Source organism: Chroicocephalus ridibundus, chromosome 1, assembly GCF_963924245.1.
Source record: "Chroicocephalus ridibundus chromosome 1, bChrRid1.1, whole genome shotgun sequence".
Classification (NCBI taxonomy): domain Eukaryota; kingdom Metazoa; phylum Chordata; class Aves; order Charadriiformes; family Laridae; genus Chroicocephalus; species Chroicocephalus ridibundus.
Genome location: NC_086284.1, coordinates 34,822,725 through 34,850,269, shown reverse-complemented (window position 1 = coordinate 34,850,269; position 27,545 = coordinate 34,822,725). Strand labels below are relative to the sequence as shown.

The window sequence follows — 27,545 nt, the reverse complement described above, 5'->3', positions numbered from 1 at the left end:
TCACTGAGAGAGAGGTTGCCAAAAGTATTGCAAAGCTGTCTGTATTTTGGAAAGCAGGCTCCTGAGCTGAATCTTTTTAGATTGAAGGAAGAGCTCCTCTTCGCTTTCTGGCCACTTCAGTAGGTGGCTTGTCTCTGGGTCTTTCAACTGCAAAGAGAGCCCGTGCAAAGCGAAGAGCGTTAATGCTGAACCCCCTGAAGGGAGTCTGAGCGGGAGAGTATTCCTTGTAACCCAAACTTGCACGCTTACCCCTGTAGCATGTCCAGGCCCTTTCCCTCCATGTCCATGGAGAACACTAACCCTGTGGCTCCCCTTTGGTGGTGATCCTCTTCCAGTGCAGGTACAAGGGGACTAAGGAGCTAAACTCACGGCTCTGGCCTCCTTTGGTGGGAGTGGGCTGCCCAGAAGTAGTGGGACAAGGAAGGTGACTTCCTTACCTAATGTAGCAATGGGTCCTAAGAAGAAGGTGGAAGAGCAGGTGCCAGTGCTTTATGGTCCCAAATACTGACCTTGGGTTGTTGCCACCTTTCTGAATAGGTGCCCCAGATGTCTATTTCCATTAGCAATACATCTGTGGCCAGATATAGACTATTGCTATGAAGTCTGTCAACATCTGGTTTGTGTGGCACCAGGGAAGGCAAATCAAATCATAGAATCACAGAATGGTTCGGGTTGGAAGGACCCTAAAGATCATCTAGTTCCAACCCCCCTGCCATGGGCAGGGACACCTCCCACTAGACCAGGCTGCTCAAAGCCCCATCCAGCCTGGCCTTGAACACTTCCAGGGATGGGGCATCCACAGCTTCTCTGGGCAGCCTGTTCCAGTGTCTCACCACCCTCACAGTAAAGAATTTCTTCCTGATATCTCATCTAAATCTCCCCTCTTTCAGTTTAAAACTGTTACCCTTCATCCTATTGCTCCACTCCCTGATAAAGAGTCCCTCCCCATCTCTCCTGGAGGCCCCCTTCAGGTACTGGAACGCTGCTATAAGGATCCTTCACCCTGAGGCTACAGCCCCCAACCATGAACTTGGGGTGACGTGTCACCTGTGTTTCAAAGCTGACCAGTTGTGCTTGCATCCAGTGGAGGACAGGGATGCCCATCAGTAGGCTGGGACAGTCACACCGGCACTGAGCAGGGCTGAGCCCTGGCCAGAGCAGCACGTCCACCTCCAGGGAAGGGTCAGAGGTGGGAACAAATATCAAGGGATTTTGTTGTTCCTCTCCCCAGATGCTTGTTTCATGTTAAGTGAAATGCTGTTTAGATAAAATCAGGAGCTTTGTGTTTGTATTGACATTTAATATAAATGTTTTGAAAAGAAATAGTGTTTCAAAATGAATTTGTGAGACGTGCTGTTCCTACCCTTCAGCGACAGCATTTCAATCTTATCTAAACGCTTTCCTGAAAGGCAATTTCATTAAGATTCACACAGGCAGGAAATTTGCTTTTGAATGAAATGGTGATTTTTCCACCTGAAAATTTGTGACCAGTCCCGTGCAGCAACCCCAAGCTTATCTTCACCAGCTGGTTTCTCTGCTGCTGCCTCTGCTCTCCAAAGGGCTGGTGGGCAGGAACCGGCCGGGCAAGGCCACCACAGCAAGTTCTCACCTTGAGCCGGGACCCCACGTTGAAACGGATGCAATCTCTGCGGCTGGTGAATGATAAATGAATTTGATCCTGAGCCAGGATTTTAATCGTGATGTAGCCGTTCAGTTTCATGGTGACGGACTGGAAAGGAGGGCTGTGAGTGTGGTGGCTGAAGTCCTGCCACCTCCAGCGTTTCTGGCTGGCCCCTGCCCGGTCCAAGCAGATCCCAGTGCAGGGGTTCACGGCGGCCCTGGGGACAAACGCAAAGCTGGATGAATCCAGAACCAACAACTTCCCGGTCCCGAAAGCCATCTTTTATCTGCAGTTGGACCAAACTTCTTATTTTTGCCATCCAAGAGTCAGTGCTGGGACCTGATGCATCAGGTCAGGGACTGGTTTTTAGTAATAGTTTTCGTCCTGGAGTAAAAGCACGTTGTGGAAATTGGCTGGTCCCTGGGAGACCAATGAGTCCCTGAAGGTCAGAGAAAATCCTTGGGCAGAGTGTGGGCTCTGTCTGTGTGTGAGTCCCCCTCTTCCTATAGCACGTCTACGTCTTCTGAAAGTCCCTGGACATGGAAATCTCTTTTGCTCTGGGAACCTTTATGCTAAAAACAGGTCCTCCGTGCGCGCGTGTGCGGTCGCGCGTGTGGCCGGGTGCAGGAAATGGCCTTGCCAAACTGCGAAGGGGAGAGAAATGTAGCGTCTGGGGAAAACAGCCCATGTTTGCAGCATAGAGACAGGAATCAATACTCCCCATCCCCGGGCAGCCAGGGTGGGCGGCTCTGGGTGCTGGAGCATCCCCCCAGCCACAGCTCATGGGGAGTTTTTATCATCCGCAGCATGTGCTGCGTTGAGTTTTTCCTGCCTAACTGTGAATCATGGAATGGTGAAGAAGTTGATTCTCAGCGGGCTGTGAGAGCAGCTCAGCCTCCCCCAGCATTACCGCGTGCTGCAGCTCAGAAAAAAAATGGGAAAAACAAGCCCAGGAAAAAAATAATATCTAACTTTGCGGCTGTGATGTGCTACAGTGCCAGCCTCAGACAAGCCCGAACCAGTCCACATGCGGGACAGGCGAACTACCCCACAGGCTGTCGGTTTTCTGTTTTCCTCTCATCAAAGCTATCATATTCTATTTATACACCTCAGAATGGTCACTTAGCATTGCCCTTAATTCATGGCTGCTGGGAGAGGCTGGGAGGGTCGTAGCAGCCCACCCCAGCTCGGTGGCAAGCCGGCAGCTGCTGCGTGGCTAGTGCCGATGGGGAGTGTGTGGTCCAGTAGGGCCAGGAGAGCCCCATGGCGGGGTCAGCGGTGATTTAGGGCAGTTAGGGATCGCTCTGGTGCCGGGCTATAAAAACCTGGCTGCTGCGTGATGGATGAAAGTCCAGCGTGTCTGCAGGTGAACGGGAGGACTGCAGGAGTCTGATGGAAGCATTATTGCAAAAGCTACTTAAAATGATTTGTAATAGCCTGTTAGACATTTAGGATGTCCATTAATTAGTCTCAACACAGGGAGGGCTTGTAAAATTGAGATGGGATTTACTGAATCCCCCAGTTCTCAGCTTTCTGGAGGGAAACTTTGGAGACTAGGGGTGGGGTGTCAAAAACTAGTATTTGATGGCTTGAACGCCAGCAGTTTTTACTGAAAGCCATCGGTCACCTCATATTACAAATTAGACTGCAAGAAATTGGTCACCTGAGTCATTCTTTGGCAAGGTACACTCACTGGATATGAGAATAGCAAACCAAAAGCAGTGTTGACCTCAAGCTAACTGACTCCAGCCATTGAGGTTTGCCCTGGCGTGCAGGTAATAAGCCCCTGTCTTTCCAGTGTGGCCTCCTGGCGCTCCAGGACAAGCCAGTAAAGATGATGTGCCCTCATCCCTGCACTATAACGGGGCCAAGCCACCTCCACGGCCGTGTGGCCAACCTTGGCCAAAATCAATCCTCATGTTGGGGCCTCTAGACAGATGTCACTGGCAACTGAGATGGCGTGATCCTCAAGTGCCCTCGTGCCGAGCACGCTGTTACTCCCCCGGCACCTTGTTGCTCAACGTGAGAAGCCACCATGGTCTCTGGTGGGCTGCAGCACAGCCCTCCCTCCTTGTTATGCACTTTCACATAATAAAAATAAAACTGTAACAGAAAATGAAGATGCTTTCAGCATGCCTTAAAGCCCTGGGGGTGCCACCAGGGCGGATTGGAGCTGAGCTGGGATCCAGTGTCACTTCTGGGCTTGCACTTACCAGAGGTGGCCATCAGGGTGGAAGCAGACCCCGTGGCCTTGGCTCCCAAAGGCAGCCCTGATCCCTGGGTATCTGCTGTCCTCCAGGATGCAATAGGTGAACAGGGCTTCCTCGGAGAATGTGATGAGAATGGCCACGTTGCCCGATGGGTAGCTGAGAAACGGTTAAGAAAAGAGGAGCCCATAGAAAGCCCACAGAAAGCTTTGGAAGAAAACCATCGTGGGACACTGTCTGGGGGGAAGTGACCCAAGCCTCCCCCACCCTATGGACAGCCGACTCCAACCAGCTCTCTAGACCTCGTTTCCTTGCAAGAGTGGCACAAGTTGTGTAGCCAGCCCCGGCAGGTTACTCCGAGGGAGGAGGGTCACGGTGGCCCACCCCGAGGCAGGGCATTCCCACGGCTGCCCACCCAGCCCTGCAAAGCGTCGCTGCTGCTGGATACTAAACCTGACCACTTCCATCTGGGAACAGGAGAAAAAAGGTCTGTCCATCAGGATAACATCGTCTTATGGGTTCAGGAGAACGGCAGCGCTGCAGGAGCAAAACCGAGGAGGTGAGAGGCAGGTGGGGGGGCTGGGGGAGGCCGTTGTGGGCATGCCTGCCTGGACACGGGGGACAGGGATGCTCTGCCCCAGGCCTCCCTCTCCCCGCACGGGTACCATCCCCGGAGCGCCGGCAAGCCACACCATCACACCCTGTGCTTTCCACCTAACTTGTTATTTGTTTGCTTACTTTTTAATTAACTCATTTTAAATAACTGAGGAAAACTCGTCCTCAATTCTGTGTTTTCGCATTTCACGTACAAAGCTCAACTCCTCTTATTTCATGTTATTAGCCGCTCTCTGATGATAGAATTTGCCAAGAGCCCTCTTTCCATCAGACATGCGAGTAATTTATCCGGCAACATCCTGACAAGCGAAATAGAAACATTTCTTTGCTAAGGGCTTAGCTCCCAGCCTTACAAGGGAGCTGAGCTTAATGCTATCTAATAGGAATAAGCAGCATTACCGCCTGCTTCTCCAGGAAGAACGGGGAGCGGTTTGGGGAGGAGGGAAGTGGGGACACCTTGCTGTTCCCTTTTAACGTCATCGTTAAAAGCAGCAGCTAATTCTCACGTGAAGAAAGGTGCCGTGCTCAGGTTTTGTCTGTCGTGGGGACCCACAGCAGCTCCCAGGTGGAGGCATTCCCTACGACGGCTGACTCCAACCGTAACTGCGGCGCTGATTTATATTAACCCGAAGACGCACGCTTTGGCTCTGCAGAACAGCTAAGAATTGCTTCCTGGTTGTTAGGGACGGAGGACAACAAAAAAGCAACAAACCGCCCATTTTGTTCCTGCTTTCATTTTTCAGGCTTTTTACAAGGCTAAAAAGACGAACGGTCCCAGGCAGGAGGATTTGCTACCCTTATATTTCAGGAGGGGAGAGCAGTATAACGTGCTTCTATGTCGAAAATAAAAAAGCCAACAAAATCACTGATTGTGTGATAAATCACAGGTAATTTTCCTGCACGCCTGCAGAAACTACAATGCTGTCTGGCTTGGGAAGGGAGAGGAGAGGCAGAGGAGGGAAGAGAGAAGCCATGCTGGGGGGGGGCTGAGCTGGCAGGGGCGTCCCATCCAGCCCCTGGATGATGGGACATGCCCCCAGTCTTCGCTTTCCTTCCGAGGGTCACCAGGACAGGGACAACAGGCCCTGGGGAGCTGTTTCTCGTGTCAGCTGGGGTGGAGGGGACATCCCGGGACACCCCATCCCTTGCTGGGCACAGCGGTGACGTCCCTACTGATGAATTGAAGGCTGCCCGGACCCTGTAAAGGTTTTGCTTGTGCTACTAATTGTTGGACTAGGGCTTGGCCAAGGACCGGGAGCACTTCCCTAAGTGATTCTTGCCACTAGGCAGTTTGGATAAGGCAGCCTGATCTGGAGGGTAAGAGGGATGAATGGTATGGAACTGAGTAGACCAGGGTCTAAGGCTTCAGCTGGGGTGGAGATCACTGACTAATGTTGTTCAGCCTTCAAGCTGCATGGGATGCTCGATAAGAAATACCCTTCATACATGGCCACCATGCCAGTAAAACCGCAGGGACGCCAGACTCAGCTTTCCATCTCAGCCACGAACACCTGATTGAGTCCATCTTCAAACAGCCACAAGTTGGTGCGTCCCATCAACTTAGTGCACACCCATCAACAATCTTTTTAATGTTTGGCTGAATCAGGTTCTTCTCCATATCCCATAGGAGATATCGAAATGAGCTTGACTGGAACCACAGGACTCTCATGGGGTATGAGCAGACCCAACACTATGCAGGTCTCCACAATCCCTGCCTGAAAAGCAACAAGAAGAGACCTAACAGGTTACACCCACCTTTAAATGCACCGCAACAAACTCACTGTCTGGCTCTAGCAGGTCTTCTGGGTGTACAGATGTTGGTTGATGCTTTTTGAAAGGGGCAGTTTTTGGTCTGACAGAGTATTCATTTTGTTTTGAGAGTCTGAATGAGATTCTGGTCCCTGAAAAAAATTTTAGAATGTTGTTGTTGAGGAGAAGGCGATGCAGATCTGTCTGTCCAAGCCTTGTGTCATGGATTATTTGGAAAGGAGGGGTGACAGAGGGAGGGACTGAGGAATTTTTGTGCCTTTTGCTTGGAGCAGAAATAAGTGGAAAGGAAAACCTGACATAACTAGGATGAGGTAGGCTCTGTGATGCTGCAGGGTGGCTCTCCTAAGAGCTGTAAGGGATCTCCCTGCTTAAAACAATGAAACATCAAGTCCATGGGCAGCTGAGAATTACTTACATCAAGATATGAACTAGCAAGTCTCTTCCATACCATCTCCTGCTCCTCCCAACCAGGGGACATACGGCTTGGAGACGACAGGCCTTGCAGCAGGCAATTATACAGATCTGCATTTTGAGTAACTATGAATGTCCCTGGCCACTTGTCATTAGGATTATAGCACCTTTTACTACACAAAGGGCTGCATTGTCTGCTTCTTCTCTAGGTGCGCTGAAGCTACCATCTACTTTTGGCTCCAGGTCAAGCCCAGCAATGACAGCAACTCTTTAGCAAAGGTACGTACAGGCAGCAAATTTCATATACTGCTGAAGTATTTCACTGAGGTTCTCAAAGTGTCCTTCATCCAACCTAAGATCAAAAAAAGGGAAGTTAAAAATAAAATCAAACTGTTGGCTAATGACACTACTCGCATAATCTAAGGGAAAAAAAGTATCATGGGATGTTATATCAGGATTCACCTGAAGCAATGCAGATGTCTGCGTATGAGATTATCACCATAGATGGCTTTTATAGCCACAGAAGAGATATGGGCGATCCATTTCATTGCACGTTTGATGAATTTTGCAGGAGATGCCTGTTTCCCTGCCCTTCAGTCAAGAGGAGCTGCAGGTGACAGGGGAAGGCTTGGGTATGGGCTTGCAGAGGTGAAGTGAGTCCCAGCCCTTGGGACACCCTGCCCACACAGCTCATCACACGTGTGGCTGGGCACCCTGCCCCACTCCACTTGCGTGTCACGGCCCTGACTGTCACTCTGGTCTCTCAGCACAAAACTCAGCTTGTGGGACTGGTCGGCCCAAGTGCTTCACGCCACGTATGCTGCCGGCTCCTGCAGACCCAGAAGACAGACCCTACTCAAAGGTCTCAAACCAGGCCCTACCTGGAGACCTGAGTGGCACTCAAACCTTGTACTGCCCCTCTGCAGCTGAGAAAAATTTTGTCATGGGCTGTTGCTCCCATGAACATACTTACAAGAAGCACTTACAGGTCAGACCTCAAAGGACCAAAACGGTGGGAGAAAATGGGGAAACAGCAACAAAGCATGGATAACTCAAGTGATGCAGTCCAGTCTCTGCCCACCTTGGCAAGGTCAGTGTGCCCCAGCCATGGCCACCTGTGGTGTTCCCTGGGAAAGATGCATCCCCAGCCTGGTGAAACAGGCTACTGCTGAGCAGCCTGGGAGGAGGTTAAGAAGTCACATCCATGTCCACCAAGGCTACTGGGTGGTGGGTACTGAAGCAGCTGTGGTGGGAAAGTGTGCAGGGGCTGTGTGATGGGAGGGAGGCCCCGAATGGGGTCAGGTGCCTTCACGTCTCTTGGGACAGAATAGTTACCCAGGGTTTGACTTGGGAAAATCTTTTGCCATCTGGGAAAGCATGTGGCCCCATCCCCCTTTCTAGGGAGCTTGCTAATCTATGAATGTTAAACCTTCAATGCCAAAATTGCTGAGATGAAGCAGCTGATGGCTGTTGAGCCCTTATCAAGCCACCCAGCACCTTTCTAAGGGAAGATGAGCTGCTTGAGGACATTCAGGCAAGTATTGCCTTGGTAGCACTGAACTCTCCTGGTCCAACATTTAATGGACCAGGACATTCGTCCTGCCAGGGCAGGTGATACCACCTACCAGCGGTACTATCATAGGACCGACATGAAGATGCCTCAATGCTTGTTGGTGCATGTGGGCAGCAGTGCCACACCACCACAGGCAGGTTCCCACCAGCGAAACTCCCTGGGACCAGATTGAAGGGACTTGGTGGTGGGTCTTCCCTCCTGCTGCCAGGGCCTTGGGCCAGTGTCCCTTGGTCCTTACTGCTGCAGCAGTTTCTCCTTGATGCTTCTCCTCAACTCAGCTTGAGAAGGGTCAGCATGGGGAGTGATGTCCCGCTCTTCCTGCTCTGCTTCATCTTCACTCTTCAGCTTTTGGATGACAGCATCAAACACTTCCATATATCTCCTGCAGCAAAAGAGCTGTGGGGTACAGCGCCCATCAGGAGCAGTGGGGTTGTCATGAGGCACCTGGACAGACCAGGGACCTCCTCACCCTCCAGCTCTTCTGCCCATGTCCCTCTCCCCTTCCTCTCTGCTGCTGCCATGGGGTGGTCGCTCCCCCTTTTGCCAGGAAGGAACTGGTGTTACAGGCATGCTCACACAGTATGGGCAGACTCACATCTTCCTGGGGTTGTTCCTTCAGATCCGACACTGTTGGGATTGGCTTTTCAGGAGCACTGCAAAAGGTGCACTTTGCAGACTCTTCCATCTGGATGGTTTCCTCAGAGGACAAAGGAAATTTAGCATCAGCTTCATTAATTTAAAAAAAAAATAATAATTTTGGCTTAAGTCTAAGCTGTTCCTGTAAAGGCAAGCAAACCTACTTCATTTAGTGTAACACCAGAACTGCTTTTCATTACATATATATAATGTCAGGTTATGTTTAATTATCTGTGCTCCCAAATAAATGCAGTTGGCATGAGCTCAATGGAAAGTTCATGTGAAAAATGTGAACAGCTTGTTAATTTGGCCTTCTTTTAATGTCCTACAAAGCACTGAAAAAGTGAAAAAAAAAAGAGTGAAAAAAGGCTTTAAGCCTTTTTAAAAGCCTTAAGCCTTTTTCAATGGCTTAAAATTTTAAAACTTTTAAAACAAGTTTTAAAAAGCATCTCCTGTCTCTTGTTTAAAAACAAAACCCCGAGAAACTACATTAAAAATCAAGACGCGCTCCATTTTTAAGGCAACCTTGATATGGAGAAACTTCAAGGGAAATGAGAACGTTTGCATTTTGGAAAAGAAAACCCTGTGCTTGCAAAGCATTTGTGATGGAAACATTCATGCCTTCCTGATAATTACTCAGAAGTGGCTTAAGTCTGGGTTAGCTTTGAAGGCCTTTTTCCTCTCTGCAGTATTTATAGTAGCCATCCCGATGCCTTCTACCGTGAGCAGTCATGTCACCCAAAGCCACCCCGTCTTGCCCCATGTTGCTTTCAGGTGGGTTTTCTTCTTCCATCAGCCATCTGTGGTCCGGGGGATGGGTGGGCTGGCCAACAGCACAAACCCTGGTGCCACCAGGACTGATAATCGGCACCCGTACCTTTTTGCAGCCATTCACTGGTTTCATTTGATGCAGCGCGGGTTTGTGCTGGCCCAGCTACGCAGGCTGCTGCTGCTGCTTATATAAAAGTTGTGCTCTATCTACCACCCACATCTGCCTTTCCGGGTGATTTATTTATTACTTGTTCCTTCCAAAAACCTCACATTGAAAGAGGAAGGCAAAGACCCTCCAGCTCTGACCTGAATGAAATGGAAAATTTATAACAGCAGCCGAAGGAACTGGTTTTTTTATACCCGCTATCAGTGCCCCAGGGCTGTGCAGATGTGTGCACCAAGCTGATGTGGTTCACCAGCAGTGGGCTGGCACTGGGCACACCCAGCTGTTCCAGCCCCAAAATCCTTACCCTTAAGCAAGCGAGGGGTGAAGGTATAGCTGAAACCCCCAGCCATGCTGGAGGAGCCCCCAGCACTGGCTGGTCCCCAGCTTCAGTCCCCAGTACGGGCATCAGCATGGCCATCAAATGTCTGGGGTGGAAACAGAGACTTCTGCCTTTGTGTTTAAGGTGGCTGAGCGTCTTCCCCACTCAGATGAGGAGGGGGTTGATGGCTGCAGTATCAGTGGGTCTGCCACTGGTCTTTTCTTGAATTTCTGTTTTTCTTTGTGGATCTGTGAAACCAGTGGGGTTTTTTTCAAAGGCATGCACTGTTTGTTGTTTTTTTTTTTTGTCAGGAGACACAGGTCTTCCCACAGCTCAAGAGACGCTTTGTGCCCGAGTCACTGATGCCTGCTCTTTTCTTGTGTCGTCAGATGGGTCCTGGTTTTCTGATGGTCAAGTTTAAGACTCTTAAAGGGTAGAGCCTCTGCCCTTTGGAGCAATGTTTGCTCCATTATCAGAGAGGACACACCGTCTTCTTTTCTCCTCTCCCAGCCACAGCAGCATCAAGCGTCTTTGCAGAACATTTTTCTGGAGCCAGGTGACTTTTCTGGAAGGCATCTCACCAGACAGCTGGCAAATCCTGCACTGCCTGGCTCTAAACGAAGCAACAAGAAATTACTGGGGCCAGGGAGGAGAGAGAGAGAGAGAGACACGCTCTGTGTGACCCTGAAGCTCTGAGGTGCACCACTGTGCTGGGATGAAGAACCCTCCATCAAAGCTGTTCACTTTGTCACCTGTTTTTCCCGAATTTGAATTAACTTTGTGCTCACCTTCAGCTCTGGAGTGTTGCTCAGCCTACAAATAGCAGTGGCAACTCTCCAACCTCTTCCCCCAAACAAAGATGTGCCCAGCAGGAAGAAGCACCCCTCCTTGTTGCCTCACAGCACCAACCTCCCCCGCCGGGCACTGCTGCAAGATGCAGTGAAAAAAACACCACCGAAAGAGTGCTCCTCACTGGTAATTTCTGGTTTGTCTTCCTAACTGACCAGCTAGATCTCACCTTGCCTGAGTAGAAGGTAGTTGCCGACCCATCAGCCTCGAGCTCTCCTCCCGTGGACAGCAGGTCCTTGTCTGACGCTGGAAGTGGATTCCCTTGGGCAAGCTCGACAGGCTCCCATGCATCTTTTTGCAAGGAAGAGTTGCCAGTTAGCTCCTATTCGTTCAAAATGACGTCTCCCAACTTTGTGTGCAGAGGTTTTTCTCAGAGAAAGGCTTTGCCATCCATCGCTTCCCTCTGCCTCCTCTGCTGGGGCCCCAGGACTTCTGCATGCCTCTTTGTGCCAGGGCCCACCTTCAGCAGGAGGAAGGGCCACCACAGGGCCTCCTGCTGGTCCCGTCCAGTCCGGTGGAGGGGGCAGACACACATTCCAGCAAGCGGCATTACCCCCAGCATCTATTCGTGCAAGGGGAGAGGGAGATGTGCTGGTTAGGCACATCTATCCATCTCCAGAAGCACCGACTAATCTCCAGTGACACCCCAAGAGCCTGGGAAACTAAATTTCTTCCCTCTCCTTAGGACCTGGCACTTCAAATTTGAGAGGGAAAGCTGCTAAATTAGCCTAAACACGGTCCCATGCTTTTGAAATATTCATAAATAATCTCAAAATAGCAGTTAGCAGGGAGAGGAGAAGCTTGCAGATGATATTCAGGGTGGTTGAGGCAAAGGGCTGACTGTGAAGAGTTGCAGAAAGACCCTCGTGGCACTGAATAAAAGGGTAATAAAATCACAGATGAAATCTGATGTAGATAAATGTAAAGTGATGCGCATGGGAAAAGACAATCCTAGCTTTACATACAAAATAATGGGCTCTGAGATGGCTATTTCCACTTGGGAGTGAAATCTTCAGGTTATAATAGATAGCTCTATGCAAATGTCAGCTCAACACTCAGTAGCAATCAAAAAAGCAAACAGAAAGCTAGGAATTATTAGGAAAGGAGGAGAGAGCAAAACAGAGGAAATCATTATGCTGCTGTATAAATTCGTGGGCTTCCACCTCTTGAATACTATTGTGCAGTCCTGATTCACCAATCTCAAATATGATATAGAAGAAATAGAAAAGTTACAGAGGAAGACAATTGAAGATGATCAAAGACATAAAAGGGCCTCCATTCAGGGAAAGACTGAATAGATTAAGACTTTTTATCTTGGAAGAAAAAATGACTGAAGAAGAAATATGACCGAGTTTTGTGATGGGAAGAGTGGCACGACTGGGGAACAGCTGTTCACAGTATTCAGTGCTCTTCAAAGGAAGAGAGTGATCATCAAAGAAAACTATCAAGTGACAAGTTCAAAATAAACAAAAGAGATTTTTAGCTGTGGCATTCCTTGCCGTAGGGTACAGTGGATGTTTAAGGCTTGCGTTGGTTCAGTAGGGTGTAAAATAACCTACGGGAGAAGAATCCATCAAGGGCTATTAAATGCAGAGATGGTGTCTACAGTTCAGGAGGTTCCTGAGTCACAGACCACTAGGGGAATGGGGAGTATTCTGGGAAGTATAAACAAATTTTTGCTCTATTTTTGTATTGCTTCCTGAGCATCTATCTGCTGGGTCTCACCCAGGGCAGGATGCTGTGCCAGGCACGCTTTGGGGCTGACCCTTTGCAGTCACCCTTACATCCTGCATTTAACACAAGGCCATGTCTCCCACTAAAGAAAAAACAGCTTAAATGTAGCCTGAGGTGTCTGGTGATGCTTCCTGTCACAGAATCACAGAATCACAGTATGGTAGGGGTTGGAAGGGACCTCTGGAGATCATCTAGTCCAACCCCCCTGCCAGAGCAGGTTCGCCTAGAGCAGGTTGCACAGGAACGCGTCCAGGTGGGTTTTGAATGTCTCCAGAGTTGGAGACTCCACCATCTCTCTGGGCAGCCTGTTCCAGTGCTCTGCCACCCTCAAAGTCAAGAAGTTCCTCCTCATGTTTAGGTGGAACTTCCTGTGCTCAAGTTTGTGCCCGTTACCTCTTGTCCTGTCCCCAGGCACCACTGAAAAGAGCCTGGCCCCATCCTCCTGACACCCACCCTTTAAGTATTTATAAGCGTTGATAAGGTCCTCCCTCAGCCGTCTTTTTTCCAGACTGAAGAGACCCAAATCCCTCAGTCTTTCTTCATAAGAGAGGTGTTCCAGTCCCCTAATCATCTTCATAGCTCTCTGCTGCACCCTCTCCAGCAGTTCCCTGTCCTTCTTGAACCGGGGAGCCCAGAACTGGACACAGTACTCCAGATGCGGCCTCCGCAAGGCAGAGTAGAGGCGGAGGATGACCTCCCTCGACCTGCTGGCCACACTCTTCTTGATGCACCCCAGGATGCTATTGGCCTTTTTGGCCGCAAGGGCACATTGCTGGCTCATGGTCATCCTGTTGTCCACCAGGACTCCCATTCCTCATTGTTTCTGACGCAGCCCCCTGCGTCACAGAGATAGAGCTGCCTGGTGCCTTTCCAGCCTGAACACACCAGCTGCGATTTTCAGCTTAAAACCCTTTCCACCAGGACCTGCAGGCAGGTGCATCCCCTTTTCCTTTAGCTCCCAAAATGGAAGCCTGTGTAGGCCAACACTTCAGAGCATAGACCTCTTCTCATAGAATATCTCCACCGTGGAAGACAAAGGAGTGACCTCTGTGGCTGTCGGTGGGAGCCAGACCTTAGTGACCAAGGGGAAACACCAAGCCCCCAACATAAAGCAAAAGACGCTCCCCTGTAGAAACCTGGCTCACACCATCTCTTCCCATCACCATGTACGGGACCTGAGGAAGCCTATCTAGTCCACCTGTCCTGCACGAATGAATTTTCTCTGCAGGTCCTCAGCTGGAGCACCAAGGATAACCAAGGGATGCACCTTGTGGTACATGCAGACCTCCAATGTGCATCTCACCATGCCATGGAAATGCGGCCTGGTGGTGGCTGGGTCTCAGGACAAGGATGTTTTATTGCAGTCACCTCACCTTCCCCCAGCCTGGCCTGGATCATCTTGGGTTTCATCATTCCAAGGCACCATTGAAAGAGAGCGGCTCCTGTTCTTCTTATGAGGCATGGTTATGAACGAGGGGAGAGCAAAAAAAAAAAAAAAGAAAACGTACAGCAATGGCTTGAACGGAGAGTCCAAATCTGAGTGATTCACTCAGGTTTTCCCCATGTAAATTAAAAACAAACACTTGGATGCTCTGGTGACGCAATATATAAGTGCCTCTTCTGGCTGGAAACTCACCACCTTAATGACCGGGACGTTTGTGTCCCCGTGCACTTTTCCAAGATTGCCTTAAAAGCCATGCCTTGGCTGTTTACAGCCTGATGGATACAAACTAGGAGCCTCGCTTTGCACCTCCTTTTGGGCTAGAAATGAGAATGAGGGATAGTGGCTATTACAAGGTAATCACACCCCGGGGGGAAATTCCTGAGCTCAAGTATCTCTGTTCCTCAGATCAGGGTAATCTCCTTGCCCTCCGCTAGCCATTGGCAAAAGCTTGTCAGGCCAGGCTGGCTTGTCACTCTCAGCGTTTAGGAGCCTGCCGGATTTCTGGAGGCTGCTGCATCGCCCAAGCCGCCTCGTGTTGCGATTGCATGCTCAGTAATGTGGAGGGGAGGCTTATTTTCTGAAAACCTGCCATTTTCACCTATAAAGCCTAATTTAAAGTAAACGCAAGGCCAAATTCTATTCTTATGGACACCTGTGCTATTTTACAGCAGCTCCGAAGGAGTAATGATGACACACATTGAAACAGGAGGACAATCAGACATCTGTCCAGTCGATTGATCCGCAGGAAAGGGAGCGCAAAACACTCCATTACACACACTGAAGCAAATAATAGGATAGTGATTGTTATGACAAAAAAAAAAAAAACAACAAACCAACCCACCCACATTTCTTGGCCCTCGATTTCCATCAGAAAGGGGTCCCCGCTGTGTTTGGCTCTGTAGGATAAGGAGGAAGATGAGAGTCTTGAAAGTAGAGTGTGAACTGCAAGTGAGCAAGGAAAGGAAAACTCCATCTCTTGGCTGCAACCTGGGGAAATGAGGTGGCTCCCTCCTCTTCCTCTTCCTCTTCCTCTTCCTCTTCCTCTTCCTCTTCCTCTTCCTCTTCCTCTTCCTCTTCCTCTTCCTCTTCCTCTTCCTCTTCCTCTTCCTCTTCCTCTTCCTCTTCCTCTTCCTCTTCCTCTTCCTCCTCCTCCTCCTCCTCCTCCTCCTCCTCCTCCTCCTTCTCCTCCTCCTCCTTCTCCTCCTCCTCCTCCTCCTCTTCCCCTTCCTCCCTTGTTGTGGCTGTGCCTCTCCCCCACTCCTCCTCCTCCTCCTCGGGGCCCCCCACCCATCACCAGACGGGGGTCCTGCCAGTCCCAGAGTGCCCCCCGGCACCGCAGCCAAGCCGCCCATCCTGCCAACGCTGGAGGGAGTTTTTGGCCACAGAAAGGCAGAATCCAGGTGCCCCACGGCCACGTGCCTTGTGCGGGGGCTGCCGGTCCGGCATCACTGGTGCAGGTTCCTCACTCCCCCAGTGGCCTTATTTTAATCAACTTGTGCTGAATAATACATATTTCTTGTGAAGAAAGGCGGGTGTTTCTGTGCAGGGGGAACATTCAGAACTCAGCTCTGAATACTGAGCAGCAGTTTCCTCAGAGCAGTAGGATTCAACCTGGTAATCAACCCTATTAGCATAAAAAGGAACTGTCTAAATGTCAAGCCAGGTTCAATAAATAAGCGCTAACACATTTAGAAATGGCTTAGAGAGGGGAATTAAAAGTTTTGCTGCTAATTACCTTTCTTATTTTGTATTTTCTGTCAATTCTAGCTCTTCCATTCAAATGAGACAATCATTTTGCTGCCAAGATGAAGGAAATGAGATGGCCTGAAAGTTGAGCGTGGGCAAAGCTGTTCATACATAACAGCGAGCTAACAGGGGCCTCAGCCCCTCTCGCAACCCCCTGGAAGCACTGTAAGGATGGGGTCAGCAGACCCTTCCCTCAGGTACCCTCCAGCCTCCTTTTACGGCATGTGCCAGCTCCTCTGACAGCTCTTGATCCCACCAAGGTTGGGAAACACCAGGAGATGCCGCAGCTTTTTGTAGGTCACGGCTTCCTCTCTCGCTGCAAAGAATCGGAGTGGTGATGGGGAGCCCCGAGAGCCCACGTGCGAATTGGGCTTCTGAAAAATCACGTCTCAGGATGACGTTTTATGGGCAGCAGCCTGTATATTGTCCTGCAGGACCTGACCCTTGGCTCGGAGCTGGGGAAACCACCACCAGAGGAATATCGTTTGGGTTAGGGGAAAAGAGACATCAGCAAGGCAGGGAGGTGGGATGGTTGGATCCCTGCGGTAGCAGCGGGGAGGGCTGGGTCCGGCCGTAAGAGGACAAGGGAGGGAAGGATGGCTCTGGTGAGCCGAAAGCATGCAGCTTGCTGCCTGGGAGGTGGGCAAGCAGAAGCAGGGAGCTCAGCTTGCTGGAGGCACATTTTATAAGCAGGTTCAGAAATCAGTGCTGGTTTTAACAACCAGCCCTGCTCCTCTGGACCCAGCCACTCCCAGTGCTGCCTGAATGGGAGCGGCTCGCCCACGTCTGCTGCTTTGATGCGGTAACGACATATAACTGATACTGATGGCAAAGGCTAATCCACTCTGCCCCGTAATGTCCCCAGTCAATCATGCAATATTCTGTTATTGGAAAAACTCATTTTTGCCCCTCCGATGGTAATCAGTGTATGCCCTGAAGCACAAGGCTTGATAGCCTGTGTAATTTGCAACCTAGCTAAGTGTAACTGCAGATGTTAATCCTATTTATACAAATGCCTGACAAGCAAAAGTAGGGATGGAGGGATGAGCTGCAGGGCAGGGCAAAGAACGGAGCTGGGTTTCCAGGAATTCTCCTCCTGCAGATCTGAAGCTGTTGAACCCCACTGATGGGAGATCGAGAGGTTTGGGGTGGGTAAAGGGAGGTAGCACAGGAAGCAACTCCGCAGTTGTGCCCCTCTGTTTGCCCAGTATCTGTTCTGGGAAATGCTGGAGCAGACTTCACCATGGAGCGTGTCCCCTGCTCCGGGCAGCCACTCTCTACCTAACAAACGTGTGCCAAAGCTTGTTGTGAAAATAAAAAACTAAATAAGAAAAAAGAAAAATGAAAATCAAGAATCTCTTCTTTCTGCCCTTTCCCCTTTTCTCCCCAGAATGAGCACTTTTTACCCCAAACGGAAAGGAAGCACTTTGCAGTCCCAGGTCTTTCTTTCACAGCCTGATTCCTCTGAGGACTGCAGATGTCCAGACAGAAGCAGAAAAGAGGAGTTACCTTCCCTGCACTATCTTGTCACCAAAATTAGCAACGAACAACCAGGAGCACTGTCTTGACGAGCCTATCTCCTCTGCTCTCTGGAACCAGCCGCTCTTCACTTTGCTGCTTTTATTTTGCAATTTTGATAAATTTCTTCTCCTCTAAGTTTTGCTTCTAATTTATATCCACCTCCCCTTTCAATGTCTCTCCCTCTGTTTTTCCACTTCCCCCCCGGCTCTGCCTCTCTCTTAATTCCTATTCTTGTTTTCCACTCTTCCCTAGGGTCTGTCCTCCTTAGTTTTTCATTTATATGCCCACAGCTATTCATATTTTTTCCTTTTCTAATCTCCTATTTCTTGCCGTCTTTCTCAGGTTCCCTGTTTTCCTTCTTTCATCCCCTTCCCCAACTGCTTTTTTTCTGCAAACCACGGGTTTTTCTTGCCTCCTGCACTCTTTGACATCACATGACCACCCATCTAAGATGTGGAAGAACTGAAACCCCCTGAAACTGAGGAGGAAGACCATGGGAGGAAGAGGGCTGTGACCCTTTGGTTTAAAGCTGGTGCTCCCAAGAATCCTTTTGGCCCTTTCCTAGAGGCTAAGTCTAGTATTCTGTTGAAAATGCTCCCATTCACATTACCCTCCTCATTTTTATTATGGTCCTGGATGGCTAGACAGGATCGCTTGTCCTCCATGGCCACAAAACGATGCTAATCTCTGATCCGTGGTGGCAAAAGGAGGACTTCAAATGCTTTGGTTGTTCTTACAAACAAAATGATCTTTAGTTTAGCCTGTGATTTTCAAAGGATGGCAGATGGGCACCTAAAAAGCTCAGGTTTATCTCACAGTGGCTGTGATTATTCCAAATATCACGTTGTACCTTGCTCACACAGTCCTGCTTCGTTATTCTCCTCTCCATCCTCGTCTGCTGCCTCTTCATCGGATTTGGTTGTCCCCTTGCTCTCTCCGGCCTCGGAGTACACCTCGCTCTCCCTGGAAAGCACCGCCGCATCTGAAGGGAAGAGCAGAAATCCCTGCAGTGTGAGGACTCAGTGCCAAAACTGCTTCTGCACCATCCCAGCCTCCGATGGGTGCCAGGTGGGGTGGGGACCACCTGCCTGCCCTGCGGCCAGCCTGGGTGGAGGAGGGTGGTGGGGCAGCTGAGCGTGCCCTGCCTCTCCAAGTACCTTACCTGGGCCTTTTGAGGAGGGTGTGCCACAGGTCAGGAGACCTGTGGAAGCTGAACCAAGGCCCAAGGTTGTCTCCATAAGTGAAGTGCCTGAATTAGGAGCCTACTATTGTCAACAGCAAGGAACGAGAACTTCCAGCAAACTATTTGGAGGAGTAGGCACCCAGCTCAGGGGGGATGAGACAGGGACACAGCTCTCCAGTTACTCACTCCCTAAAAGAGCAGGAAAAGGTATTTCCTCACCTCCCCAGGGTGCAATGAGACCTAAACACATTAAATAACATATTCTGGGTGAACTGCACCCTGAAGCGATGCTCAGTTTCTCTACTTGGTTGCTAGGTACTGAAAATACCCTCCTAATTGGCTGGTGCAGGACTAAACTGTGGGAGGAAGGGTTCTGTATTCAGAGAGGCCCTGAACCTCCTCCCATCGCAGGTGGGTACTCAAAACACACTTGCAGCGGTGATGGGGACCTGTGCCTGTGATCGCTCACTCTGCCCCTTTCACTGAGGATGGGGAAGAAGGGAGGTCACTGCTTTGTAACTGCAAGAAAGCCCCAGTTTCTAGGAATTCATGCCTTCACGTGAAATCTGGCCAAATAAGTCTCTTGGGCCTCGCAGAAGAGAAAGGTTCAATGCCAGTAAGCCAGGGCTTTGCAGGAGCTGTGACCTGACGATGACAATGGTCTCATCGGGACAGGAGCGACCCAGCATCAGAGGGACCCAGTAGCATTTCCAGCTGTGGATCTCCCTGGCTTTTCTCCCCTCCCAACAGCCTCAAAACACCCAGCACCTGCATCCCCATGTGTTACTGCTGGCACCATCTCTTGTCCTGCAGGCCTAGTAAAATGGCAGCATTTCAGTGGTCTTATTCCAGGTTTAGCTAACCTAAACCAAACACCAAAAAACCCTCCAAACCCAAAACAAGGAAAACCCATCTTCATGTCTATTTAATTAAGAATGGTACTTCTGGAAAACATAGTTATAGACTACACAGAGTTTGTTGTGCTTTTTTTTCCCTGCTGTTCATCTCCTGCCCATCCACTTGGGCAAGAAACATCAGATGCGCTAAGAGCCCACACTCACGGGTGCACACTGGTGCTTTACCCCACCAACGCATCCTCTCTGCCTGGTTACACTGAGTCTTGTTTGCTTTTTAGAGCAAGGCTGTGAGAGCTTGGCCCCCGTTGCATGTTTCCATAGCTGCAGAAGCCCCAACCGTGGCCAAGAGCCCCCAGTTGCTGTGGTTCCAGCTGCAGGGTCTAAGGACAGCAGCAAGGGTGGGCTGGCAGTGGATGGTAATATCTTTAATTGTATCTATTAATATAGATGGAAAAGAATAGACAAGCATTTGGGCACATTTGCTGCTTTCTTTCAGACCTGAGAAAGAGTTGGTACAGCCAAGAACACTTTTTCCACCCCAACTGTATACTACAATTGGTCTAATAAAAATGTATTTCATTTGCCTACAAAAATCACTCTTCTGGGCACTTTACAGCCATAAAGCGTGCTGTTTTCTATTCCTGGCTTCCTTTAAAAGGCCAGGTCTTGCTGCTTATATTAGTGAATGCACCAGACACATGGTACAGCCAAGTGAGCACTGCTGTAGGAGTCTTCACATTATAGTTTTCTATGCTTCATCCTCCACGCACTTAAATTGATTTTACACTCATGGTGCTCCTGGGACACCCAGGCAGCTGCTTCAGATTTTTGCCAGTTTAAGTAAGATTGGGATCAGGCCCAAGAGCCTGTGGGCCTTGCAACGCCCTACGTGTTGCAGGCGCTTTTACCTCGGTGAGCTTATATCTGTGTTCCCAGAGGACAAAGAGTAAAACTGGGATCCACAACGGGGATGCGTGCAAAACCGATGGTTAACTGTGGGAATGGGCAAGCAAACCCAGAGGAAACCAGGCAAAACTGGTTTAGGATCTGGTTGTGATGCACGTGCCAGCAGGCAGCGTTTGGTCCTTTTGGCATCCCTGAGACCGTGTGCAGAGGATGGTTCGATCAAAAAAGGTGTATTAAACCCAGAACCTTAATGCTGCTCACTTTGGTCTTCTGTGGGCTTAAGGCTGCTCCTGCCATCCACAGCCTCTGAGTTCTTCTTCTCCTCTCCTATTACTGAAACAGCCTAAACATCATGTTTTAGTTATAAAGTGAGTTTAGTGGATGGAAGGGTGGGAGGGGAAGGGGGATTAAATTTACTGCTTCAGTGACTACAGATCTGAAATAAATCTCCGATTCAATGATAGATCAATAACACCAAGATTGGGTTTAAATTATTAATAAACTATGAGAAACGAGGATAATTATTCTATGAGTCACAGCTCTCTAATGCACTGCACATTTTTTCCCTGAGACATCTGCATTGAAGCACGGCCTGCCTATCTTTTGGCAGAAAGCTGTAGCCAAGAACTTAATGCTTTTTGTTTTGCTAGCTAAGCATTTCATAAACCCTCATGGGCTGAGACAGCCTAGCGACAACGTTGTGATTCTCTCACAGAGAAACCCTTAGGCCAGGTTCCGCTAAAACTTTTAGGTGTCTAAAGTGCCCCTGGAAATCAATGTGACTTTGGCCCTCAAACATCCTTCTGAACCTGGATGGATGGAGGTAGAGGAGTTGCATTAGCCTAAAAGGAGATGCTGGCCTTGAAAATTGACCTTGGATAGTTGCAGAGGCCAATCTTGCTGGTGGCAACAAGGAGGGACAACCTCAGGACTCCAGGAGGCAGGGAGGGAGGGGAAGAACAGTTTTTGACCATTGTTGGTAGACTGCAATGACAATACTGTCAAAACACTCGTGAACTTCAAGTGAAGTTCACTTTGCTCCCCCTTTTTGGGCAAAACGAGAGGGATCCATCAGCCCGAGGAAGCCTACTGAAATCAAGAAGCTGAAAACTAGAATATTTCTCCATTCTGGATTGTCACCATCTCTGTTGACTGAGACAATCCACACTAACACAGCATGGGCTGGAAATGCTGAGTACCTCTGGGCATCCTCCCACCTCAGCAGGTGTCATCCCTCAGCTCCAGCATCATGGCTTGGGGTGGTGAAGGAGAACAAGCCTGATTTCAAGGGGCAGCTGACTGCAAAATCAGCTCACCCCTGCACTTTGACGGAGCGGGCTGGGGTGGTGTGGGCTCAGAGCACTCTTGTCGATGCTCGTCAGCTGCTGGGCCATCAGGCAAGGTGCTGAGCATGGCCCTGGCTTACCCCTGGGCTCTCATTGGTGTCTGATAGGCTCTGTGCAGGGATCTGAGAGTTTGCCTTTTGCCATTTTCTAGGTGAAAGCCCTAATAATGTGGAAAGTAAAACAAAGCTGGGTCTAAGGAAAAATGCCATAAGGCATTTTGTGCCATAAGAATAGGAGGAGGAACAGAACTTAGGATCTTGGTGATGAGAGGTATTTATCCTTGTCAAAGTGCTTCAACTGAATCAACATTTCTGCCAAACAAAACCTACCATGTGAGTATTTTTCTTTAAGTAAACTGATGCCAAAAGCCGCTTTTTAAAAACCTCTACAGTTCTGAGTACCTGGGATGTCGGACAGGGATGCTTTAGATGAACTCACCTTCCTCCCTGGCAGTCAGGGACTCGTCTGAATAGCTCCACTCCGTCTGGGTCGTCTTGTCCTTGAAGTCGTCTGTTCTGTTGGCAGGATAGCTGTCTTCTTGCCATCTGAAAAGAAATGACACTGGGTAGGACGCTCGTAGGCCGTTCGTGGCTGCGGAGGAGGGGAAAGGGCTGTGGGGTTTAGGAGCAGACAAGGTTTCCCAGCTGTTTCCAGTGGTTCTTGGTGGTATTATTTTGGGCAGGGAGCACCAGTCACCTTAAAGGAGTTCTGGCTCAGAAGATGTGAAAGTTAGGTCTTGCGGCGTGCGGAGGGGAGAGATGTTCTCTCAAAGCTGAGGGCAGGAGGGTGCGGGTGGGGGTAACTGGGGCTTTCCAGACCCCCTCCCACTCTCTCTTTTCCCCCGCAGTTGTCTGGCAGGGTATGGAATCATTCCCAGCCTACGACACAGAGCTATTGAGATGTCCGGCTGCTTCTGTCTCAGTAATGCAGGGAGAGTTTTTTGATCACCCCTGTGATATACTAATTTAAAGATGCTGGTGGCCTCGGCAAATAAAAAAAAGCAGGAAAACAAAAAAGATGCTGAACGAACTGTGGTTGGGGCCTGACTTGATGTGATTCAGGGAAAAGAGTGAAGGGCTTTTGATTATTTATTTTTTTGTTTGTTTATCTGCATTAGTAATTCAACAAGGCCTTTACACATCACTGCTTTTTTATTAGTTATCTACGAATTTTAAAGGATTCTGGGCGCAGTGCACACAAATTAATGCATCTGTGGATTAAAACCTTTGAGGAATCAGTTAAGACCGATTTCCCTTGATATCACAACACAGTTTTTACCTCAGACTGTAACATTTTCAAAATCTGGGGGAAGAAATAGAGCCCACACTCTTTCGGGCTGCAAGTTATGAATTTATAACCCTATAATGAAAAAAAACACCTTGCTGCATGTTCCTGTAGCAGTACAACAGCCTTCCTTTAAGCAGTTGCTTATATCCATTTCCCTTGGTGCCGAGTGCATGTGGCAACATCTTTAAGGAAAAAAGGCAAAACATCCTTCAGATATTCACATAAGGAATTTTATCAACGAGCTGAGTGCCATTTGAAGTAGACTGCAGAAGAATGTGGTCTTTATTTGTCTCTTGAACAAGAGTCTCTATTCAATTTCTTTTCTCTCCCCTTCTCTCTGTCTGCAAGGAAGATTAGATATGTCTAACATTTGTATCAGGCAGCCGAAAGGAGTGAGCTACATCCCCAGCCGGTGTAAATCCACGTTGCTCCAGCAGCATCAGTGGCGTGAAGGGTGGCATTACGCTGATTTACCGTGGCTGGGGAATCAGACCTCCCTTTCCTCCCCAGCAGGAAGAGCAGCCTGCAAAATAAAAATCACACATCGCAGCCGCTTCGAGAGATGCTGCACGGGATTTATCTATCTGACAACAACAACAAAAATAAAAAAAAAAACCTCTGCAGAGGCTCGCAGCATCCCTTTTAATACAGCAAATGCTGAAGGGCCCAAAGACAACCACTTGGACAGACATAACTTCCACTTTATTAATAGCAGGGGGACAGCAGCGGCTGCCAGGCTGTGGATGTCTCAGGCATACTATAATTCTCCAGTTGTTAGGTGTTCCTGCTGCTCACCCGCATGTGGCATAAATACAGCCTAATGTGACTGAATTCCATAGAAAAATGTTACCAATTACTCTCCTTACTTGGATTCCTTTGGCTTAGAACCAGTGGGCTGATCTGATGGGGAATCTGTCGTCGGTGCTGGAAGGGACAGAAAAAGCTTTCTTTAAAAAAAAAAAAAAAAAAGAGATCCTCTTTTTGTGCAGAACAGCAGGGTTTTTTTCTTGCCTTGAGATTTCTTGCCATTTCATTATTTTGTATTTCAGATAAAACCTTCCCACCTTAACGAGGAACATTTTTTGCCATGGGTTTTTATGGTATAATAAATTGCGAGAGAGCGAAGAAAAAGCTCCCAAAAATGAGCCGTAAAAAAAAAAAAAAAAAAAGTTGCTGGAGACAGAGGGCAGGCTTTGCAGAGGAAGAGGCAAGAGTTACAAGCTAATTTACTTTGCCCTTCCGCTCGGGTTTCGCCTGTAAGCAGTTTGGGCTTCTTCCCTTTACCGACTCTTTGGGAGGGCATATTCTCACGCCTGTTTCACCTTCACTGCGGCTGCACAGGGGCAATGGGGTGAAGGCATGATGCTACAAGAATAGGGAGGAAACCGGGAATTTTGGCCCAAACACCTTGTCCAGGCAGATGAAGTACCCTGGGGGGTTTGCTGCCAGAGCGGCCTCTTTCTCCTCCAGGTCTGATGCAGCCCCCTCCTAGAGGGTTAATTGTACATCTCGGCTCACCCCAAATGCTCTATCAGATAAACCACTGCTGAGGCAACCTACCTCAGCGCCAACAGCCCAAGTGGCGTTATTTCCAAAAAATTAGAGGGGACGGAGGGAGAGATCTAGGGCAGACTTATGCAGAAGGTGATGGGAGAGAGGCGAGGCACCCATGGGCATGCAGAGGTCTGGGGAAAGAGCATGGACATGGAGGCATTTGGGAAGGGCAGCAGGATGGCAGAGGAGACGGTGGAAATGACAATGTAGAAGACATGGAAAAAAGAGAAGCACGGCTGTGAGAGTGAGCCAGAAAAAGCATCAAAATGAAAAAAAAAAAAAGGTTACGGCTCAGATTACATAAACCACTCTTATGAAAGACAAAAAAGCAATGAAAAGAGATTGAAAAAGGCCAATGAAGCGCTGTGAATCACTGTACTGTACAAATTCTTGAAGACATAATAACTGTTCACTCTAGGTCCCTAATGAGGCATTCCCATGTTTGATTTTCCTTGGTAAATCTACTTGTGTCTAAATACTATCCCTCTACTGAAACACGCTGCAAGAAACTTCATATTTAATCTGAATTTAAAATTGTGATGTCGAAATCCAACAAGCGATTGCCTGGGATATCACCGAGCGAGGTTTCTGCACACATTTGCTTCCAGTCACTTGTGGCTGTTTCAGATCCTCAGCCTCTTGCAGGGGCAGATTTGTCCTCAAGGGTGCAGCTCACGTGTATGTCTGCTAAGAATACTTGATTTCCACATGGAAAGCTCTTCAAAAATAAACCTTACGTCTGCAAACAGTCGATTTTTCTCATTCTTGGGAGCTGGCAAATTTGCTGGCTGTGCATTTCTGGCTGTGCCAAGGCAGGCTGTACTAGGGGCTTTCCTAGAGCAGGTGGAATGCGGGCTTATGGCGTGCTCAAGGATGGCATGTGGAAAAAGTCCAACCTTTCCTCTAAAAACTTGGTTTATACTTAGTATAAGGACGAGCTGTCCACTTGGATCCCAGTTTGGGATCCAGTCTCTGTTGCAGAAAGTCAGACTGTCCCTACGTAGGGAACCAGTTGCCGTTCCCCACGGCTGCTGTGTGGTCCCCTTCCAGTGGCTTTTGATGGAGCCACTTGTCCCTCCTTCACCCACCCACAGGTGACAGCTGTGACCCTGTCCTGCATACATCCACAAGCCACATCCTGGCTTGCAAGCAGAGCAGATGGACTGTGTCACCACACGCAGCCAGAACCAAAATGGGACAAGTTCTTGCCATCCTTAAAAAAGGGGTTTTTTTCCCCCTGTAATTTAGAGGGTGTTTCTTTCCATGGAAAGCCCCTGCTATCTGCCTCCAAACATTGGCTGGGTTACTTAATGAGTGGTAAAATATTATTAAAAGCAGGGTATAGGGTATATACATATAAAAAAAAAGGTAAATATAGCTTGAGATATCTAATAAGAGATAATTGTTTAATACTAAACTCCAGAAAAAAACTAAATCACAGTGTTTGGACTCTGAACATCTTGGAAAGTCAGAAGTGCTGCCTAAATGGATGGGTGGGTTTTCCGTTTACACTCTGTCCTGGCTTCACTCTGCTTCTGTTTAAATTACTGGTAAAATCCTATTTTTTCCACTGGGGCACTTTTAGACTAGCACTTTGCATTTTTGATGATCTCTCTGACAAACTCCATGGTTGGGATTCATGTCTGGGTGCTGGTGCTCCTCCTTACCATGCTCTCACAGCTCAATATTTTTGCCCAAAACCTGGTACCAGCCAGCCCAGTGGTCCACACAACCACAGCCTTCGCTGGCAGGAGGGGAAGGGGAGGCACAAGTTTCTCCTCAAATTTCAGGTGCCCATGCATTATTCTCATATTTACCGTATGCAAACAGAAATGTGGAAAAGGTGAAGGCCAGCTGTCTTATTCTCTCTCCTACCTTCTAACAGATTGCTGAAAAATACCTGTTAGTAGCTTATCTTTCCTTGAAATTTCTTCAGAGGTCTTCCAGCAAACTTCACTCTTTTCTTTCCGCTTTGCAGGAAAGGATGAGGAGGCTCCTTCAGGCTCTGCATCCCAGGCAACCTCTGCGCTGGTTTTCCCAGTTGTCTCTTTGTTGAGGCAAGCAAGGTTAGTCTGCTTAATATAATCTTGTATTCTCTGTTTAGTAAAGGCTTCTTTAGAAGTCATGTACTCCTTTTCCAGCCTTTTCACATTTTCCACCGTGAGAGCAGAGCTGGAATCTGACGACCCAGTCCCAGGGGAAACTGTTTTGGGTTGGGACTGGTTACTGCCAGACCCCGACAGCTTGTGTCCATTAGACATATCTGCAATGCATTAAGGAGATGAGAATCTTCAGCAACAGGCAAAGTCAATTCATCATTCTGGTAACAAAGAAAGAAAGAAAAGAGAAATCCCATTAGTCATTTACTCCTGACGGGCATATTGATTGATGTAGTTAAAATGTTCACACTAAGATAACCTTATTAGATTGAAAATCACTTTCTTTTCAAGAGGATCTACTAGGCTCCACTTCAACAAAGCACTTAAACAAATACCTGATATTAAGGCCATGCCCAAGTCCCATTGGTGGGATATTCTTAAAAAGGTTCCACCTAACACTTAAATGCCAAAGCGTAAGATAGCTAAAAAAGACTGCATAATGCCTATCTGTGTTCAGATAGGCCCAAAGTTGAGCAACCAAATACTTCGCATCGTAACACGCAATGGTACCCTCGTCCCCACTAAGGCTGTACTAAAGATTACGTCCGTGATTTTATTATTAACCCAGTTTGCTTTGGCTGTAAAACACTGTACAGCTGAAACTTACTGTATGCAGGCTGGAACAGAGTGCACTTTATATTCATTACCAGTACTCAGACAAATTATTTTGGACATTTTATGCTACATGCTGATGAAGAAAAAAATAAAAAGGTACAATGGAATGTATTGAATCTGTTTAATTGGACCTGCTGGTGGCCATCCGAGCATGCCAATTAAATAAAGACAAACAAAAGCAGCTCTCGAAGGACTTGCAGTGAATAAACCCAGGGTAAATACCGCATGATTTTTGTTATTGCATTATTCTGTATA

The 27,545-nt window shown here is 48.6% G+C and overlaps 1 protein-coding gene across 1 annotated transcript; it reads right to left on the bottom strand.

Moving 5' to 3' along the window:
- ERICH6B (glutamate rich 6B) lies at positions 1-26,777 on the bottom strand. Its single transcript, XM_063352381.1, is given in 14 exon segments — positions 1-147; positions 1,610-1,838; positions 3,835-3,987; positions 4,277-4,365; positions 6,199-6,344; positions 6,912-6,976; positions 8,436-8,593; positions 8,793-8,894; positions 11,108-11,229; positions 18,234-18,365; positions 20,591-20,672; positions 22,091-22,220; positions 23,829-23,886; positions 26,417-26,777. Coding segments are annotated over 14 exon segments (1,974 nt in total).
- Positions 26,778-27,545: the final 768 nt, after the last annotated feature.